This window comes from Miniopterus schreibersii (assembly GCF_964146895.1).
Source record: "Miniopterus schreibersii genome assembly, chromosome: 6".
NCBI classification, from domain to species: domain Eukaryota; kingdom Metazoa; phylum Chordata; class Mammalia; order Chiroptera; family Miniopteridae; genus Miniopterus; species Miniopterus schreibersii.
In genome coordinates, this window is record NC_138107.1 from 54,534,374 (window position 1) to 54,555,006 (window position 20,633).

The window sequence follows — 20,633 nt, forward strand, 5'->3', positions numbered from 1 at the left end:
GATCTTGCCTCAGAAAAAATACTCAAATACACATGCATAGAAGTTTCTTTTAATTTCAGAAGGCTGCCAAAAACCTCCCCTCTGCCCTCTAGTCTGCCATGGACCCTAAGTTAAGATCTTGTTTAAAAAAACTTGTTTTTATATAACATCTCTTCTTAGGGCTATTAGTAACAGTTTGTCATTTTTCTAATTTCTTTTATACTTGCGCTATTGGGTTGCCTCTTCCTTCTGCATTAAGACTACCATGTGCCATTAAGAAGAGCATAATTGTGGTTTATTATATTATTTATTAATGCAGTGAGATCCATTAAATAGAGCATATTAGCACAGACTGCAGAACTTCAGAAGTTTTTTTTGTTCCAAACTTCTGACCTAAGATGAAAACTTAAAAATTGGGGGATATTGCTTCATTCCCTGCTAATAGTGACCCTGCAGATAAACATGGTATATGTTCCTAAAACCCACTGGACTTCCTGTAAGAAGTGAGAAGTACTAAACTCCAAATGTGACATAGGACAAGAAGGGCAAGGCATTTCTGTATGCCCAGGGAAAGTGGTGGTATGACAGGAAGCAGAGTGGCTATGGTGGGCAGACTAAGCTGATTTTCCTCAAAAAGGCTAAAACTGCAAAGGAGATTGTGCTGAGGCTTGAATGCATTGAGCCCAACTGTAGATCTAAGAGAATGCAAGCAGTTTGAACTGGGAGGAGAAAAGAAGAGAAAGGGCCAAGTGATCTTCATCTTTTGTTTTATTATGAAGACAACGAAATCTTGTGGTTAAGTTCACTTAAAAAAAATAGGGAAATTGAAATAGTCACAAATACACTAAAAGCCTTGGGGAAACTCATTTTTCCCCCCAGGGGGGATATATAAGTGTTTAAATACTATCTAGGAAGTTATTGTAATCGATTATTCAGATTCTAGGACATTATGATACTGACTAAATCTTATAGCAAGTCGGCTATGGAGTATAGTGGGATCTTCCTAAAACTGAGTTTAGGAGAAAGTAGTGAAATAAAATACAAAATTGCTGTGATATTAGAACAGCTCAGACTTTTGGGGCCTTTAAAATCTTCCATTTATGTGTGTAGATTAGTGTGTGGATCTTCAGAATGGCATTTTCCCACTGTCCATTTGGAGTACAATAAGACAAATTAATACAAATCAAAATAATATGGCAGCAGCATCACATAATTTGTGTATACTGATGTAGTAACAGATTTAATTTAGTGCAGCTTTTGAGAAGTCTTTGTGTTTCAATTTATACAGCTGCTATCCAGGCCTGTGCTGGCCAATCTCTCAGCCTTGCGTGTCTTGCCCGACTGATTCTCTCTTTCTCCTTCTTTTAAAGACTATTATATTTTTAGAGCAGTTTTAGGTGCACAGCAAAAGTGAGAGGGAGGTACAGAGATTCCCATATACCTCCCCCACCTTTGCCTCCCATGCATAGATTTCCCCATTATCAACATCCCCCGCTAGGGTGATACATTTAAAATTGATAAACCTACAATGACACATCATAATTAACCCGAGTCCATGGTTTACATTGGGTTTATTTGGTGTTATACATTCTATGGGTTCAGACAAGTGCATTATGACATGTATCATACAGAGTATTTTCACTGCCCTAAAAATCCTCTGCGCTCCTCCTACCTATCCCTCCTCCCTCCCCCCACTGTGTGTACTGTGGTACTTTTAACTTTCTCCATAGTTTTGCCTTTTCTAGAATGTCATGAAGTTAGAAAATATGATCTTATGTAGCTTTTTCAAATTGGCTTTTTTACTTAGTTGTATGCATTTACATTTTCTACATGTATTTTCATGGCTTGATAGCTCATTTCTTTTAGTGCTGAATAATATTCCACTGTCTGGATTTACTAGTTTATTCATTCATTTACTGAAGGGCATCTTGGTTGATTCTAAGTTTTGGCAATTATGAATAAAGCTGCTATAAACATCTGTGTGCAGGTTTTTTGCTTGGACATAAGTTTTCAGCTTCTCTGGGTAAATACCAGATAGCATGATTGCTGGATCATATGGTAAGATTATGCTTAGTTTTGTTAGAAGCCACCAAACTGTATTCTAAAGTGGCTGTACCATGTTGCATTCCCACCAGGACTGAATGAGAGTTCCTGTTGCTCTACATCCTGGCCAGCATTTGTCAGTGTTTTGGATTTTGGCCATTTTAATAGGTGTGTAGTGGTATCTTGTAGTTTTAATTTGCATTTCCCTAATGACATATGACCTGGAGATTTTTTCATATGCTTCTTTGCCATCTGTATATCTTCTTTGGCTAGGTGTGTATTAAAAGGGCTTTGGCCCATTTTTTAAAATTTTTATTGGTACCTCTGAGGTACATTTAAGAATGTATCTCTATAACCCCATCTTTATCATAAATTGTCTGTTAGACTTTGGCCCATTTTTAAAATCAGATTGTTTGTTTTTTGGTTGTCAGTTTTAAGAGTTTTTGTATATTTTGGATAACAGTCCTTTTATCAGGTGGATCTTCTGCAAATATTTTCTCCCAGTCTGTGGTTTGTTCTTTAATGAGACCCTGGCATTGTCTTTTGCAGCACAAGGTTTTAATTTTAGAGAAGTTCAGCTTATCAATTATTTTTTTCATGGATGGTGCCTTTGGTATTGTAGTTAAAAAGTCGTCATACACACCAAGGTCATCTAGGTTTCTCTTATGTCTCCTATGTTTCTCCTATGGTATCTTCTAGGAGTTACATGTTTTATGATTTGCATTTAGGTCTGTGATTCATTTTGAATTAAGTTTTGTGAAGGGTGAAAGGTCTGTGTCTAGGTTTTTTTGTTTTTTTTCAGGTGGATGTCCAGTTGTTCCAGCATCACTTGTTGAAAAGATTATCTTTGCTCTATTATATTACCTGTGTTCCATTGCCAAAAAGCAGTTGGCTGTATTTATGTGGGTCTGTTTCTGGGCTCAGTATCCTGTTCCATTGTCCTATTTGTCTATTCTGTTGATTGTCTTAGCTTTATAGTAGGTCTTGAAGTTGGGTTGTGTCAGTCCTCCAATTTTGTTCTTCTCTTTCAATATTGTGTTGGCTATTCTGGGTCTTTTGCTTCTTCATTTAAACTTCAGAATTATTTTGTCAGTATTCACAAAATAACTTGCTTGGATTTTGATTTGAATTGAGTTTAATGTATAGATCAAATTGGGAAGAGCTGACACCTTGACAATATGGAGTCTTCCTATTCATGAATGTGGAATATTTCTCCATTTTAAAGTTCTTTGATTTTGTTCATCAGAGTTTTGTAGTTTTCCTCATAATAGGTCTTGTATATATTTTATTAGCTTTATGCCTAAGTATTTTATATTTGGGAGCTGCTAATGTAAATGGTGTTGTATTTTTAATTTTTAATTCCAATTTTGTATATTAACCTTATATCCTGCAACCTTATTATAATTGCTTATTAATTCCAGGAGTTTTTTATTTATTTAATTTTAATCCTCACCTGAGAACATTTTTTAAAATTGATTTTAGAAAGGGAGGGAGAGAGAAAGAGAGAGAAACATTGATGTGAGAGAGAAACATCAATCAGTTGCCCCCTGTATGTACCCCAACCAGGATCGAACCTACAACCTAGATATGTGTCCTGACTGGGAATTGAACCCACAACCTTTTGGTGTATGGGATGATGCTCCAACAACCTGAGCCACCCAGCCAGGGCTCCAGGAGTTATTTTGTTGATTCTTTTGGATTTTCTATATAGATGATTATGTCATCTGTGAACAAAGATAGTTTTAACCCTTCCTTCCCAATCAGTATACCTTTTATTTCCTTTTTTTGTTTTATTGCATTAAGTAGGACTTCTAGTATATTGACAAGGAGTTATGAGAGAAGACATCCTTGTCTTGTTCCTGATCTTAGTTTCTAGTTTCTCACCTTTTTTTTTCTTTTTAAATATATTATTGATTTCAGAGAGAGGAAAGAAGAGGGAGAGAGAGAGAGAAACATCAATGATGAGAGAGTCATTGATTGGCTGCTTCTTGCATGTCCCATTTAGGGGATCGAGCCTGCAACCCCGGGCATGTGCCCTTACCAGGAATCGAACCATGATCTCCTGGATCATATGTTGATGCTCAAGTGCTGAGCCATGCTGGCCAGGCTAGTTTCTCACTGTTAAGTATGATGTTAGCTGTAGGTTTTTTGTAGATATTCTTTATTAAGATGAGGAAGTTCCTAGTTTATTCCTAGTTTACTGAGTTGTTTTTTTTTTTTTTTTATCATGAGTGAGCATTGGATTTTGTCAGATGCTTTTTCTGCATCTATTGATATTATCATGTGATTTTTCTAATTTAGCTTGCTGATGTGATGGATTACATTCACTGGTTTTTGAATGCTGAACCAGCTTTGCATTCCTGGGATAAATCCCACTTGTTTATAGTGTATAATTCTTTCCATATATTGTTGGATTTAATTTGCTAGTATTTTGTTGGACATTTTTGCATCAATATTCTTTGAGAGAGAATGATTTGTAGTTTTCTTTTCTTGTAATGTCTTTGTCTGATTTTGGTATTAAGGTAAATTCTAGCCTCATAGAATGAGTTAGGAAGTATCCCTTCTTCTATCCTCTGACAGAGATCGTAGAGAATTGGTATAGTTTCTTCCTTTAATGTTTGGTAGAATTTACTAGTCAACCTATCTGGGACTGATGCTTTCTGTTTTCGGAAGATTATTATTTATTGATTCATTTTAAAAAATAGATGTAGGCCTATTCAGATGTCTGTTTCTTCTTGTGTGAGTTTTAGTAGATTGTATATTTTAAGGAATTTGTTCATTTCATCTAAGTTATCAAGTATGTGGATTAAGTTGTTCTTAGTATTCCTTTATTATCCTTTTTATGCCCATAGAATCTAGAGATGTCCCTCTTTCATTTCTGATGTTAGCACTTCGTATCCTTTCTATTTTTTCTTAGTTAGCCTGGCTAGATCTTTTCAAAGAACCAGCTTTTGGTTTTATTGGCTTTGTGTATTGATTTCATATTTTCAATGTCATTGATTTCTGCTCTAATTTTTATTTATTTTCTTCTACATACTTTTGATTTAATTTGCTCTTCTTTTTCTAGTTCCCTAAGGTGGAAAGTTAAATGATTGATTTTTGATTTTTCTTTTCTAATATATGCATTAACTACTACAAATGTCCCTGTAAGTACTGCTTTTTTCAGCATTTCACAAATTTTGATAATTGTGTTTATTTTTATTTAATTAAAAATATTTTTATATGTTTCTTGAGATTTCTTTTTTCACCTATATGTTATTTAAAAGTGGGTTATTTAATCTCTGCATATTTTAGAATTTTCCAGTTATCTTTTTGTTATTGATTTCTAGCTTAATTCCATGTGATCCAAAAGCTTGCATTGTATGATTTCTACGCTTTTAATTTTGTTAAGATGTGTTTTATGGCACAGAATGTGGTCTGTCTTGGTGAATGTGAGCTTGAGAAGAATGTGTATTCTGCTGTTGTTGGATGAAGTATTCTATAGATGTCAGTTATAGCCAGTATATTGATGATGGTGTTGAGTTCAACTATGTCCTTTTTGATTTTCTGTCTGTTGGATCTGTTCACTTCTGTTAGAGGGGCGTTGAAGTCTCCAACTATGATAGTGGATCATGTATTTCCTTACAGGTTTATCAATATTTCGACTCACATAGTTTAGTCTGATGGTCAGTGGTTAGGTACATATGCATTAAGAATTGTCTTCTTAGAGAATTAACTCCTTTAGCATTATATAATGTGCTTCTTTATCTCTGATAACTTTCCTTGCTTTGAAGTCTGCTCTGTCTGAAATTAATTTAGCAGCTCCTCCTTTCTTTTGATTAGTGTTGGCATAGTATATATTTTTTCTACCCATTTACTTTTAATCTATATGTGTCATATTTAAAGTGGGTTTCTTATAGACAACATACAGTTGGGTCTTGTATTTTGGTCCACTCTGACAATCTGTCTTTTAACTTGTGCGTTTATACCATTGGCATTCAAAGTAATTATTGATATAGTTGGATTAATATCTACCATATTTGTTACTGCTTTCTGTTTGTTGCTTTTGTTCTTTGTTCCTATTTTATCGCCTACTCTTTCTGTTTTGTGGTTGTTGTTTTTCAAATACAAGCAAAGGTTTATTTAGAAAGTCACAGAGGTAGAAGAAATGAGCCATAGAAGAAGTGAGCCAGCTGGGCTGCATGGGCTCAGGAAACAAGTTACAGAGGCAAAAGAAGGGCCCTTGGAGCTTAGGAAAAAGAAAAGCAGAGAGAAAGTCCCTGGGGGAAGAAGAGGGGGAAAAGTGAGAGCATGCTTCAGAGAGAGTGAGAGCTTGAGCCCTAGGGGGAAAGAAGGGGTGGGGAAAGGCATGTGAGCATTTTATATGATTCCGTTTTCTCTCCTTTCTTAGCATATCAATTATATGTTTTTTTAAAAAACTTATTTTAGCCCTAGCCAATTTTGCTTAGTGGTTAGAACATCAGCTTACAGACTGAAGGGTCCCGGGTTTGATCCTGGCCAAGGGTACATACCTTGGTTGCAGGCTTGTTCCCCAGCCCCAGCTGGGGCGTGTGCGGGAAGCAACCAATCGATGTGTCTCTCTCACATTGATCTCTCTCTCTCTCTCTTGTTCTCTCTCTCTCTCTCTCTGAAAAAGCAACGGTAAAATAGCCTCTGGTGAGTATTATAAATAAACAAACAAACAAACAAACAAATAAATAAATAATAAATAAATAAATAAATAGCTTTTTTTAGTGGTTGCCCTAGAGTTTGTGATATACATCTACAGTGGACCCAAATCCACTCTCAAGTAACACTACACCACTTCACAGGTAGTGCAAGGACCTTATAATAACAAAATAATCCTAATTCCTGCCATTGCTCATCCTAATTTGAGCCTTTAATATTTCCCACTTAGAACCATAATCAGGCCTAACTCAAAGAAAGGGACCAGCCCTGTTGTGGGGAAGATCTGATGAACCCAGAGGTCTCATTTAATGGAATGGAGGCAAAGTAGAGACTCTACAGCAGGTTAGGCTTTCTAGAAGAGGGGTTACAGTTATAGCTTATGGGTTTGGGTTTCTTCCCTTTTATTAAAATGAGGTGATTATAAATGTATTTATTGTGCAAAATTACTTTATATTATTTTAATCAAAATTATATTTATAATAACTGCTCAAATATATTGTAACAGGTTAAAAGTTTTATTTTTATTGAAAAAACAATTTTTTAAAATATGTTTTTATTGATTTCAGAGGGAGAGAGAGAAACATCAATGATGAGAAGAGTCATTGATTGGCTGCCTCCTGCATGTCCCCTTTTTGGGATCGATTCCGTAACCCAGGCATATGCCCTGACTGGGAATCGAACCTTGATCTCCTGGATCATAGGTTGATGCTCAACTGCTGAGCCTCACCAGCTGGGCCAGGTTAAAAGTTTTAATGTGCCCATTAAGAAACATATGTAGAGCACTATGAAATATCTCCATTTAAGAAAGTCTAAAATTTTATATATATTTTTGTTTATAGCCTATACAATTCAGACTCCTGAGAGCATGTCTCCAACTGTGGCTACAGAAGCTTATGTGAAAGCTTTGGCTGTTTGCCAAGGACCTCTGGACCACTATGACTTTCTGATCAAAGCTCACGAGTTAAAGCACGATGAACATCAAAGAAGAGTCATAGAGCGTTTGCAGAAATTACATGAGGACCTTAAAGGATACAGTATAGAGGCAGAAGGCCTGTTTTCAAAGGTAAGGTTTGTGTGATGCTAAAGATTAAATAGTTAAAAGTGTAAGCATTTTATAAAATGGATTAAATGCAGTCGGGTACAATCCTGAAATAGCTTGAAAATTTCCCACCAACCAGTACCTTTAAACAAGCTCTTTTGGATCCCCATATGACCTCTTGATGTTCCATAGCTTTCTTTTGCTCTGGGGGGATTCATATTGTTTTGTGTTTAGATAGTAATTGATACCATCCGGTCAAAACAAAAACTTCTTTGCCATTCAAAACTTTTTCCTTTCTCTTGCTCAGGCATGGTCCAGGCTCAACAGTGGAGACTGATTTGTCTTCTCCTTTCCCTTTTCCTCCTTTCTCTGCTTGCCTGGCTTCTCTAGGGTCAGAATGAGAGGGATAGAAGATTATAGTGAAATAGCCAAGTCTTAAGTGACCAGTTAAGGGCCTTTGGTGTGATAGATGTTGCCATGTTAGCTCTTTGTTGAGGGGCACATTGGTGGGTTCTTCAGGACTTCCCTGAGGACCTCCCCAGTGCTTCACTCTTTGACCTCTTATGACTCTAGCAGAACACCTCACACCACTGCATTCTGCTGGGACCTTTTTGCACTTGCACTTGGCCTTCTTGGGTGGAGTCCTTTCAGAACAGCGCTAGCCAGATCACCTTTTATGTTGTCCACTTAGGCCACAAGAAGCATAACATCTCCTTTCTCCAACCCCTACTACATGGGCAGCTTTGGTCAACTTCCTGCCCTTGGACTTCTACAGATGAGAAGTAGGCACCAGTCTGTCTTTATCCTGTATACTCCCATGATCCTGGGGACACATATCAGGTTCTTCCATGAACTCTTCCACACTCTGCTTTGGTAGCTGACTGTGGATTTCCTCACCTAAGCAAGCATCCAGCTTACACTCTGTCCTCACTTCTTTAGATGCTTCTCTTAGGTTACCCTGGCACTTGGCATGAGGTTTATCTGGGGGAAATGCTGCAGCATTTCTTACCCAGCTAACAGCTTTCACCTTCATGACTTTCTTCAGTTCCACTTTGGTTTTTCCTTTTTTTTTTTTTTTTTTTAAATAATTCCTGCATGACTATGACTAGGAGAACTTGTCTCCCCTTACCCTCAGCTTTGAGCTTTGCTGAAATTCTAAGATGACAGGAAAACTCCCATTCCTTATCCCATTATAGAAGTCAATGTCCTCAGTGGTGTCATCTTCAGATTATGAAAGATATTAATAGTAATAAGAGTTAGAATATGGTTCCATCTGAGAAACTAGTTTCCTGTAATTGGCCAAATCACCCCCCCACACGAATATACCTTTATCACAAGGTCTTTAGAAAAAAGGTACTGTATAACATGTTAGTAGTGCTTTATTTAAAAATGACTGAAAGTAATTTTGCTTTTTAAAAAGCACTGAGAATATAATTTTGAATAGTTTTATTTTTATGTAAAGAAAAGGCTGTCATTGTGTTAATGTCTTTTGGTTAAAGGGAGTAGAGACTCATTTAGGTTACAGGAAGAAATGGAGATTTAGAAACAGAATGCACATGCAAATAGCAATGAAAGGCATCTCCATTACACAGCCAGGCTTCCTGGAGCTCCTGCTGCAGAATCAGTGGCTCTGGAAGCTTTGACCAGTTGACAGGCAGGTGCTAGTTACTCCACGGATCTTCTTTCTATTAATGAAATCCGTTTCCTCTTTTATTCCTTTCCTCCCACGTCCATTTTCACTTCTGTTTGTTTTACCAGCTTCTAAATTCTCTCCCTGTATCTGTGGTTTAAATTCCAGAGTGAGAACTGATAAGCTAACCAATCCCTTCATCAGTGTTTGGGCAGAGCTTTCACATTGGGTTTTTCAGAGGCCACTGACCAGTGTAAAGATGGCATCTCTGCATAAGTTACCATCCAGACCTCCTGTGAGCATGGCCGTTGCCCTCAGAAGTAGACTATGAGTGTGGTAGCCACTGTGATTGACTAGTCCAGTGCAATGGCTATAGGAAATAATGATGAATTACTCCTTTTGATGGCCAACCTTTTCTCTTTTTCCCATATTTCCAAAATTTTAGGTGAGCAAAGAACTAAAAGTTTGGAAAATATATACTGCTTATGTACTGCATCCTAACTATTGTTTGCAATACAGGTGGCCTTCCAAATAAAATAACAACTTGGTTATGTGTCATAGCCAGGAAACAAGATGTTTTACTTACCTGGATTTTTTGGTTATCTGCAAGTTGAATTAGTGAGATGAACTTGTGTCTTGTTCCCTTTCTAGCCCTCTTCCTTTGGGAAATACAGGCTTTTTCTCTCCTCCCCTTTCTGTATCATCTCTGGGGCTCATCTTACTGTGGTTGGTGAACTTCCATCCAATCAAAAGTATCCTGAAATCATTAATTTACCTGGTTGTCAATTTACCAATTTTTTTTCCTCTTTAAAATGTTTGTTGGCAAAATAAAACCCGTAAGTCAAAAAAAATTATTGTTGGCTCTTAGAGGTGTTCTCCCAAACTTCCACCCGTGATTTCTAAATTGGCTGTGATGGATCTACCTAGCAAATAACTGGTTTATTGTATAGTATGTAAGTAGGAGATTTGATGTGTCAGCTAGTTTCCAGTGTGTCTAATGAAAGCTTTTATTTGTTAAGTGCTAATGCATTTGTGACTAAATGTTTAGTTGTTAGATCATACATCTCTTTGTGGTAATATTTGTCTTGTAATTTCTTCAGCCTAACAAACCTTTTTTTTTTTTTTTTTAAATATATCTTTATTGATTTCAGAGAGGAAAGGAGAGGGAGAGAGAGAGAGACAGAAACATCAATGATGAGAGAGTCATTGATCGAGCCTGCAACCTGGGCATGTGCCCTGACCGGGAATCGAACCCTGATCACCTGGATCCCAGGTCGACGCTTAACCACTGAGCCATGCCCGGCTGGGCAAGCCTACCTAATCTTTAACATTGAAAAAGACCCGATTATCTAATGTAATTTGAGTAAAACATCTATAAAACTTTAGTTTTTGAAGATTGTAAGATGCCACAGACCCATTTCTTCTAAAAATTAAACACTGATATGCTGATTATCAGAGAAGGAAAATTGGCTTTTGGGTTTTCTAGTGATAGAAGAACTTTATTTATAGAGTTCTTAATTTTGGTAAATAATATTTATGATTTTATGAACATTTGATTTTGTCTTTAATATAGATGTTTAAACATTCATTATAGTGGACTGTTTTTTTTCTCACTGTACTCCTAAGAAACTTTCTGTAAGGCTAAGCTATAATATTAAAATAAAATACACCTTCACAAAATGCCAAATTATTAATGAGATAAAATTGGTGACCGACTGTTTGGCTGCTTTTAGCTACCTATGTAACAGGGTTTTCTCTAATAAAATTTTGAAAAAGTGGCAAGCAGATGACCATGCTATGTGAGCAACAAACTATGAAAAGGAGTATGTATGAACACTTTACTTTTGTTATCAAATATGACTTACAACCAGGTTAATCTGGCACATTTAATATATGCATAATTGTTATTGTGCTGTGAGGTAATTAGGCATAAATGGTAAGTAGTTCATGTAAATCACTATAATTAGAATTACTTTTACACAGCCAAATCAAGCATTTCTGGAGTCAGGGAGGGAGAGCATTAAATGGAGTATGGAGCTACTCTGAAAATCTCTGTTTCAATTAATCAGGGGTATACAGACTGCCAGGTTTTTTTATCTTTTAGGAGGAGACATAGCCCAAGAGACCTGCAAATGCGGGGGGGTACATAGTCCTTTCTTTTTATCCTAGGCTCTCCACAAAATAATTTTCAGGTTTTCCCTATGAGAAATTATTATTTCTAATTTCCTCATACATCCGCCATTTTTTATTTGGATACCTTTCATCACCCTTCCAAGAACAATGCATATAGCAGGTAGAAAAGAACTGCCCTTCCTTTAATCCAGCTAATCTAAGGTTTTGATTCTTTACTTGTTCTGGCTTCTAGCACATGGAGGCCATGAGTAGGATACCTGGAATATGGGCTGTGGGCTTCTCTCTCTGGACTTCTCTCTCTGGAGATGCAGGAGGCCTTGGGGCCTGGATCCCTTTAGCTAGTTTTTAAAGATTCTTCAGAAGGGCCTCTAGGCAGTTTGCTGGTTTTCCCTCAGTTCCTTCGTTTACCCCCCTGCTAAGGGAGTGAGCTTATTCTCTCCTCCATTCCTCTCCTTAGACCTGGCATTTCCTGTAGCTAAAGTAAGTTGAGCTGTTTGATTCAGGTAAAGCTTCCCTGATCTCTGGAACTTTATATTTTAGAAAATTGTAAGCAGCATTGAGTACAATGTGGGGATGGTCGTGGAAAATCCAGCTCCAAGGAGAGAAAATCAGGAAAACCTCTGGGTAGATAGTGGACTAGAAAAATCCCTTGGCAGAAACTATTTATGGAGTAGGAAAACAGAGGTCTTCATTTTAAGAATTGTCCACTTGAATCCACTGGCAATAAGGACTTGGATTTGGAGGAGGAGGTGGGGAGGAAAGTAAGGCAGCAGGGGTGAGAATCTGAATAGAAGGAGTGAAAAGATCTCTTTTCAGATGGAGGCCAACCTTTGGTGAAGGACCACGTGTGTGGCATGTTGTATTTGGAAAAGCGGTGGGATGCGATAGATTTTGATTTATGTTCTAGTTAGATTTTCCTTTTTCTTCAGTTATTTTTCCATAAAACCTATTTAAGTTCAGAGTTGTACCTAGTGAGCCCTTCACTGTTGCCCTTCACATTTGCTGTTCGTGAAGACTTTCTATGAAGGCAGCATCTTTTAGGTTATCCTTCATCACTGAAGATTCACAGAATAATTTTCCACTGACTCAGAAGAGAGTTGTCCTGGTGGCTGTCAGCCTACCCATGTGTCTGTGTGAGAGTATAGGTTCCTATATGCGTTGTCCTCTCTGTGGCTGTGTCGGTGATCTCTTTCCCTTTTCAGTGTCATTCCTTTGCTAATCTAGAAGAAGCCTAGAAGGCTACTTGAATTTCTCAAGTTCAGAACCTCAACTAGGCTCAGACTGAGGGTTATTTTCCACATCTTTCTTTTGGTGAACTCCACATTGATTTGAGAATTATCCTTATGTCCTGGACATCCCTCTGAACTAGTGGTGAACTGAGTAGATCATACTTAGTGCAGCTTCATCTAAGCTAGTCCAGAATCAGATTATCAGTTAGGAGTGAGTGATGTGGAAGGATTTGTTGAAGAGATTGCCTCCTGTCATTTGTCTCCCAGTGGCACATATAGACACTTATACATGCTTGTTGCTTGAATGCATGACACATTAAAAGTAATTTGCATTTTCAAATTCTGTTATAATCAGAAGTTGAGCCACTTATGCTAGTTGTTTTAGAGGTTTGAGCTTACCTCCCCCCCACACACTTGCTAGTTATTTAGATACTTAAATAGACTTAATTATACTAGTAAACTGAACAAATTGGCGTACTTGAGGTTAAGAGGGTTCTCTTGCAAATCTGCTGAAGGCATTTAAAAAAAGATTTTCATTTATAGAGAATTTATGGGTGCTAACATATAGTTCAGTTTTTAGATTTTAAAGATCTTAGAAACCTGAAGTGATATAATTTTGTCAAAAAGTGGTCTATGTTGAGAATGATGTACTGCTAGTTTTTAAAAGATATAATTATGCTCAGCATTCCAGCTGGAATAATTGTCTCTGATTCTGTCATTTTGGAAGATAATAGTGGAATGGTGGGGAGACTGGGGAGTAACAGGAAAAGTAGTATTTCTGCACTTTAAATAAATCAAAAACTTTTAATTTTAACAGGACCACCCTTATTATCTACTTGTCCTAATGTAAATTATGCCAGAGTAGCAGGTGGATAGTAACACAGAAAGACAGAGGACATGCTATTTTACGTAACTTTGATGAGAATCATGTTGGATTATTTTTTAACACTAGAATTTTGATATAAGGAACAATGGATAAAGTTAGAATGATTCAATCAAAATATTTGGAATGATGGATGACAAATGTTTACTCTGCAGTAGTTAAAGGAATAGTTTTGGTAAAAGTTTTGAAAACAGTTGTCTAAAATGCAAATATGCAAATACTTAGGGAATACTTAATTTTAGATTTAATTCAAAAGTAAAAGTAATAAAATAATTAGTCACCTTATCCAATTTTGTTTTGTCCCCCGCCCCCCAACTTCTTATTTTGAAAAATTTCAACAATATGCTTAAATCCACTAATGGTTAACATTTTGCCGCATTTGTTTTCTCTCTCTCCCAGTATATTTTTTCTTTAATCATCTGAAAGTAAGTTACAACATCATAACACTTAACCCCTAAAAACATCATTATGTATCTCCTAACAAAGCTATTCTTCTGCATAACTGTTACCATTATCACACCCAATAAAATTAATATTAATACAATATTATTATCTAAAATAAGGTTGCTAGATTTAGCAAATAAAAATGCAGGATCCCCAGTTAAACTTGGATTTCAGGTAATTAATGAATAGTTTTTTAGTATACATATGTCCCATGAGATATTTTTCCCTAACAGAAATGTTTAACTCCACTGCTTTTGAAGTATCTTATCCTTTCCTTTATGGCTTTTGGGTTTATCTTTTGCTTATAAAACATCACACTTCAAGACTGTAAAATAAATTCACAGGAAAACATTTATAAAGATGTTGATGAGAAGGATTATAAGAAAAGTGAAAAGTTTAATTTGATGGGTCATGGTTCCTGAGAAGGTAGGGGGGAGGGGCTGAGATCCAGAAATTGATAGAAGGTTGTATTGGGAGAGGAACCATCTTCCTTTGTCACAGGAGGAAGAGAGGAAAGGATGGGTGCAGATATGTTGGGATTATAATTTCATATAGGAAGTTGGAGGTGTTCCAACTCACTGCTTCTGTTTTCTCTCTATGAAGAAGTAGGAGACATCTGCTGAAAGTGATAGAGGAAGTGAAGGTTAGCATGAAGGGAGCTAGAAGGTTCTGGAGCATCATTGTAGAGAAAGAGAGGAACTGACCAGGGAAACAGTTGTTGACAATATGGAGGGATGAGTGAGAGGGTGCACTCCGTGGCCTTTCTGACCTTTTCCAGCAGTCTTCAGAAGCCTGGGTGCACATGATGGGTAGATCAGAATCTTAGCATGAGGTTTTTCTATTTTTAGCTATTCTTCCATTATTTCTAATTTTGTTATATTATGGCTGGAGCACATTGATTCTTTGGCATTTATTGGTATTTCCTTTTGGCTTAATGTATGGGCTGTATTTGAAATTGTGTTGTGTCTTGAATTCTTTGTTTACTTGGCGTAGAGGTTTAGATATGAAATATCCTGAGTGTTCCTTAGTGTTGTTCAGATCTTTGAGACCTGCATGTCCAAGGGTGCCATGTTTCTTTCCTTGTGGTCTGCAAGTTTGGATGGAAGCCGGTATCAGTAAGCACATGAAGTTTCCAGCCTTCATTGTGAGCAAGTGGGCCTTGTGATTAGGTGTGGAGAAGTAGGCAGTGAGTGGGAACTCCCCTGTGCTCTGTCCTGCACCCAGTAGATAAGAAAACAGCAGGTTTCAGCGTTGATGAGGTTTATGTGGAGTCACACAGCTAAGTAGCAGAATCAGAATTTGTACCAGATCTTTTGGTACAGATCTTTCTGGGTTAAACTCCAATACTCTTCGCTATATCTTTTATGCTTAGAAGTAGGTGGTAGGTTACCACGATCTTCCAACATCATCCTTAAGTTTGCCATCTGTACCATCTGCCATGCAGTGTTATTGGACTCATCAAAAATCCATTAGATAAGGTGTCATCCTCCTCCTTTACGAACTTCCTAAGACACAAGTTACACAACAGCTCTTACTGTGGTCGCTAGAGAAACTTCATGTTCACATTTTCAGGTGTTTGTCTGATGTTACATCTGTGCATTTTAGGGGCTGGGTGTGTGTCTGAGTATGGCACGAAACAGTTCACAGCAGATGTTTCAAATAAAGACTGAATCAAGAGATGACTTAGAGAGTCATGGGCAGGGCAGGCCTAGGGCAGCAAAAGAGGCTAGGAGCGGGGAGGGAGGAGCTGGAGAGAGGAGCTGTGGCATGAGGACCTGAGGGTCTTGGAGGGATGCGGCCGAAGCAGGGAGGGAGCAGTAGAGAATGACTCAGATTGCTCTTTACCCATCCCTCCTATTTCCTGCAAATTGTTCCTCCCAGGGGCTGAAACCAGCCAGCAGCCATCCAGCAAGCCAGGCAGCATCCTGGGGTACAGAGCAAGAAGGAGGAGGCCTTTTGGGGGAGGGGAGCCCTTGGAGAATACCAGCCCCGAGGAACTATGCCAAGGTGAACTTCTCTGAGACATAAGAACAAATTACAGAAAATTAATACATTAAGAAAGGAAATTTAATGGAACTGAAAAATAGAGTAAATTGTGAGAAAATGTAAATTAGGAACATGTAAATGACATGGGTTCCTGTGTAAGTTAGTCATCTTGAAGAAAACTGCATGAACCTAACTCTCCCTGAATTCACTACTATGAATAAGGAATTTAAAAATTTCTTTAGGACCCATTTTACAGCCTTCTCAATAGTCTTACTGTTCTCCAATTAGCCCTCTGATTTTTCCCTTAAAATATACATTTTTAAATCTCTTGAAATTTCAATAATTCTTAGAAAACTGAAATTTTGTTAGGAGAAAACTGGCTTGCCTCTCCAAGTGAAAATACTTGGCAGTATATAACATTGTTTAGATAGACTGTAGCTAACATTTATTGTTAGAGGAGTATTCATTTTGTTTATCAATTTCTTTAGAGTAAAGTCTGCATCTTAAATAGCATTTATGTCATACCAGGTGTTTGTATTTCAGATGTTGGAGGATCTCCTTTGGTACTCTATAACAGTATCTCTTTATCATCTTCTACATGTTACTATAAAATAAAATATAAATTATATATGTGTTATAATTACAATATACTATACTATACTATACTATACTATACTATACTATACTATACTATAATATATAATATTTGCCAAAGTGCTTTTTCAAAATATATGGAGTTTGAGTTGGTCAACAGAAGATAGGACAGCCTAGGTATGTGCCATGACCCGAAATCAAACCCATGACCTTTCAGTGTACAGGACTACACGCCAGCTGACTGAAGGCATACTGGCCAGGGCTTGAGTGTTTTCCCCATCAACCCCTAGCAGCAATGAGTTCTCTCTGTCATCCTTTTTCCCCTTTGTGATTTTTTTTGCCTTGAACTTCATGTATTCAGCATATATTGATTATATCATGTGAGCAGTACTAGAGTAGCCCCAGACTATTCTTGCACAATGTATTGTGAAGAATTATGAATTGCTATAACACTCCAGTTACCTAACACAGAATGTTGCTCTCAAAAGGTTTCTCATACACAGAACATATGTAGAGATTATCAGGTCGTGTGTAAGTTTTTCAGCTTGAGGCTTTCTAAATTGTTTAAGAGCATAACACTTTTTTCTGCAAACAGAATAACCAGTGTACAAGAATAGTTACTGTAAGATATTAAAACAAGACAAATTAAGAGGTTTTGGCAGGAGTGGAATCTGTTTTCAGCTGAGATTTAAGAATAGATGGAGAGTTAATGTGCAGAGGAACACAGGGAAGGCATCCAGCTGGCAAAATCAAAGCAAAGCACGTCCTTTTGTCTAAGCCATAGTGAAGGTTCTTCTGGAAGGAACATGCTGGAGTCAGGGGCTGGATTTAGTACAGGAAGCTGAGGGATCAGGAAAGCAAGAGAGGTTTCTGAGGCAGGTTGGAGTGAATCCACAGATTAAAAACACAACAGCATTATGCACTAGATCCTTAAGTCTAGCTTTTGACAATGTTCTCTGACAAAATATTGAGTGCTCTAATTGGTACTGAGTGGCATAACCTTGGCTTCTTTCTGCTTTACCCTCTCTGAATCATCTCGGCTCTCCCTCACCTTGGTTTGTTGCACAGGTGTCTAGAGATGGCTGCAGAGTTTACAGGTTGTTCTTCTAGGTGGAACACAATTCAGGATGGTTATCTGGGCTGATAATAATATCAGGTAAAGGGAAGTTCCCTTTTGTTTCCACCCCCCTGCTTTTGTCTGGACTTGATTGCTTTCTTGACCTGCTGTGTCACTGTGGTCCTGGAGCAGCCCTCCATCTCACCGGGGCTTCCTTCCCAGGATCCTCTGTGTTTCCTGGAGCCTAGGTTTTCCTCTTTCTGTTGGGGAGTTTTTTTTTGAGACCCCGTATGTATGGAATGTAAATTTTCCATTTTCACACTTGATGGGTAGATTAGATAGATAGATTGGAAATCATTTTCCTTCAAATTTCCTTCAAAGTCTTTATCTGTTTATGACCTGTTTCCCCACTCTCCTCCCCCTACTACCTTGGATGTTTGTGGGATCTTTATATCCCAGGAGTTCTGACATTTCAGAATTGTGTCTTGGTAGGGATCTTGTTTCCCTTATTGTGTAGGACACTTAGTCTGTCCTTCCAATCTAGAAATCAAGTTCTTCAGTTCTGAGAAAAATCTTTGCATTATTTCATAGATAGTTTCCTCCTCTCTTCTCTATTTTTCTCTTTCTGGAATTCCTTTTTTATTTTTATTTTTTTAATTTTATCTTTTTTTTTGGAAAATATTACAGATGTCCCCTTTTTTCCCTATTGACCCCTTCCACCCCTCACCCACCCCCCTTCTCAGGCCTTCACAACACTATTTCTGTGTCCATGGGTTATGCATTTATGCATATAAATTCTTTGGTTAATCTCTCCCCACCCATCCACCCCCACCTTCCCTCTGAGATTCCTCAGTCTGTTCCATGCTTCTATATCACTGAATCTATTTTGTTCATCAGTTTATTATGCTCTTTAGATTCCACATATAAGTGAGAAGAAGGATCTCTTACCCTTTGGGACAGAATGGGTAGACCTGGAGAATATTATGCTAAGCGAAATAAGCCAGGCAGAGAAAGACAAATATCACATGATTTCACTTATATGTGGAATTCCTTTTTGTCAGATGTTGGATCTCCTGAATTAATACTGTAATTTTATTATATTTTTCATATTTTATTATTGCTGTTTTCTGGAACATTTCTTCAAGCTTGCCTTCTAAATTTTTTTCTGAGATTTTAGTGCTCTCTTGTTCTTAATGTTTCTTTTTAAAATTACATTTAGTTTTTGCTTTATAGTTTTAATAGCTTCTCTTATTTTTCTCACCATATTAATTATACCGATAAAGTTTTATTTTTGAAGATTCCTTTGGCTGTCTGCATAGTCTCTGTTTCCTGTGAGTTTTTCCCCCCTGTACATTTGGTCTGGTCTCCAGCTTTCATCTTGGAAGATTTTAAAAAAATCTGTTGTTTCTTGGTTGTCAGTTTACTTTATTGCCTTTTAGATACTAACATGCTGATTGAAAGGTCTGTCTTAGGTTGGTTGAGTGGTGTGCTTTACTCAAAGCAATCTTGTAAGGAACCAGCTCTTTCTGTGGGAGAAACCCATACCTAAGTGCCTTTGAGTCTTTTTTTTTCCTGGAGACCTTTCAGTTTCTTCTTATCTGTTGCTTGCTGAAAATGAGCTAGACTGCCATTGTTTGGAGAACCTATATGGGAAAGAGGGGGAAGATTCCATGGTTAGCAAATGGTGTAGGGGATGTCAACTTGAGTGACTTCAGAGCTCTGGCTCTGGACTACTATGCTTCTTGCGTCCTGTACTGAAACCTAAGTTAGGCTTCCCAGCCTTTTACATCAAGTGTTTTGTATTTGTTGTGTACAATAGTCCACTGTATATAGCAGAGTTCGGGACACTATGTATATAATGATCTTTAATTATTTCCATGTTAGAGATTTATAATTTGTTCTTAATTTGCAGCTTTTTTCAAGGAGCAAACCTCCAAGGGGCCTCTATGTTTATGGAGATGTTGGTAAGTGTGTTAAAACAAGTTTTGGGTGGTACAAACAGAAAGCTTCCCAGCTTTTGCTCAGAGATAACTTCCATTTCCATCCTTTAATCCACTACCAGCAGTGGAGTAGGATGAGGTGAGGTAAAATAGGGGGAGGGGAGGGCAGTTATCTTAGTTTGCACTTTTTACTTCTCATAGGGCATGCCAGTAGTTTATGGCAGTGTTAGTTAGCATGTTAGGGTACAGACATTATTTAGTGCATAAAGTGAGTTGATCTTGGGGAAGGAAATCATCTATAGATAGGTCATCAGTAATTCAGAATCTTGTTGCTTACTGCTATCTGACTCAGCTTAATATATCATTTTTTAAAAAGCTGTTCTTTTTCACTTTTACTTTCCACTAATAGTTCTACTCAAAATCTAAGCCCTTATCCTCAATTTAGTTATTAGTGGATAGTCTTAATGCACAAGTGGTAATATTTCCTTGGTTTCCCACTTCTATATATAGGGCACAAAGACTCACATTTTCTTGGAAAATTTATGAGCAGTCACTTACTTTCTAGATTTTCCTAATCAGCTAATGTCGTGCTTTTTCTCTGACTTCATTATTGCTGAAATCATCTGTTTTCTGCTTTCGATTTTTTTCAAACAAATCCTTCTAGTCCTAAACCTCTCCCTTGTTACCCGCATTCACTGATGTCATGAAGGTGGCTCTTACTCTACCTGGCCTTACTGCTTGGCAGTCATTTCTTATAGTGGGACACTCAGAACTCTCATTTACATGTAATGGGTTCTGTTTTGGTCCAAGACTAATAAAGTTCAGACTCCCCTGTAGCCATAGCTAATTTGCATTATGAGGGAGTGGTGGCAGAAGTTATTATCTTAGTAATATTTTTAGGACAAGAAATGAAATAGTTGAATAAATAGTTATAGTTCCTTAAAGATAAAACTTTAAGGGTTTATCTTCTCATCTTTAAGAAGAGGCTCCCCCCGCCCCATTTTTTTG

General features: G+C 37.4%; 1 protein-coding gene across 2 annotated transcripts in view; it reads left to right on the forward strand.

Moving 5' to 3' along the window:
- AFG1L (AFG1 like ATPase) overlaps positions 1 to 20,633 on the forward strand; it is a 135,554-nt gene that overhangs the window by 16,034 nt on the left and 98,887 nt on the right. Inside the window, exons 2-3 of one of the 2 annotated variants that reach the window (XM_081140782.1) lie at positions 7,530 to 7,753; positions 19,598 to 19,649. In XM_081140782.1, coding sequence (XP_080996908.1) covers positions 7,530 to 7,753; positions 19,598 to 19,649 — 276 coding nt within the window. The remainder of the gene's footprint in view (positions 1 to 7,529; positions 7,754 to 19,597; positions 19,650 to 20,633) is intronic. The other variant, XM_081140783.1, reaches the window with a different exon arrangement.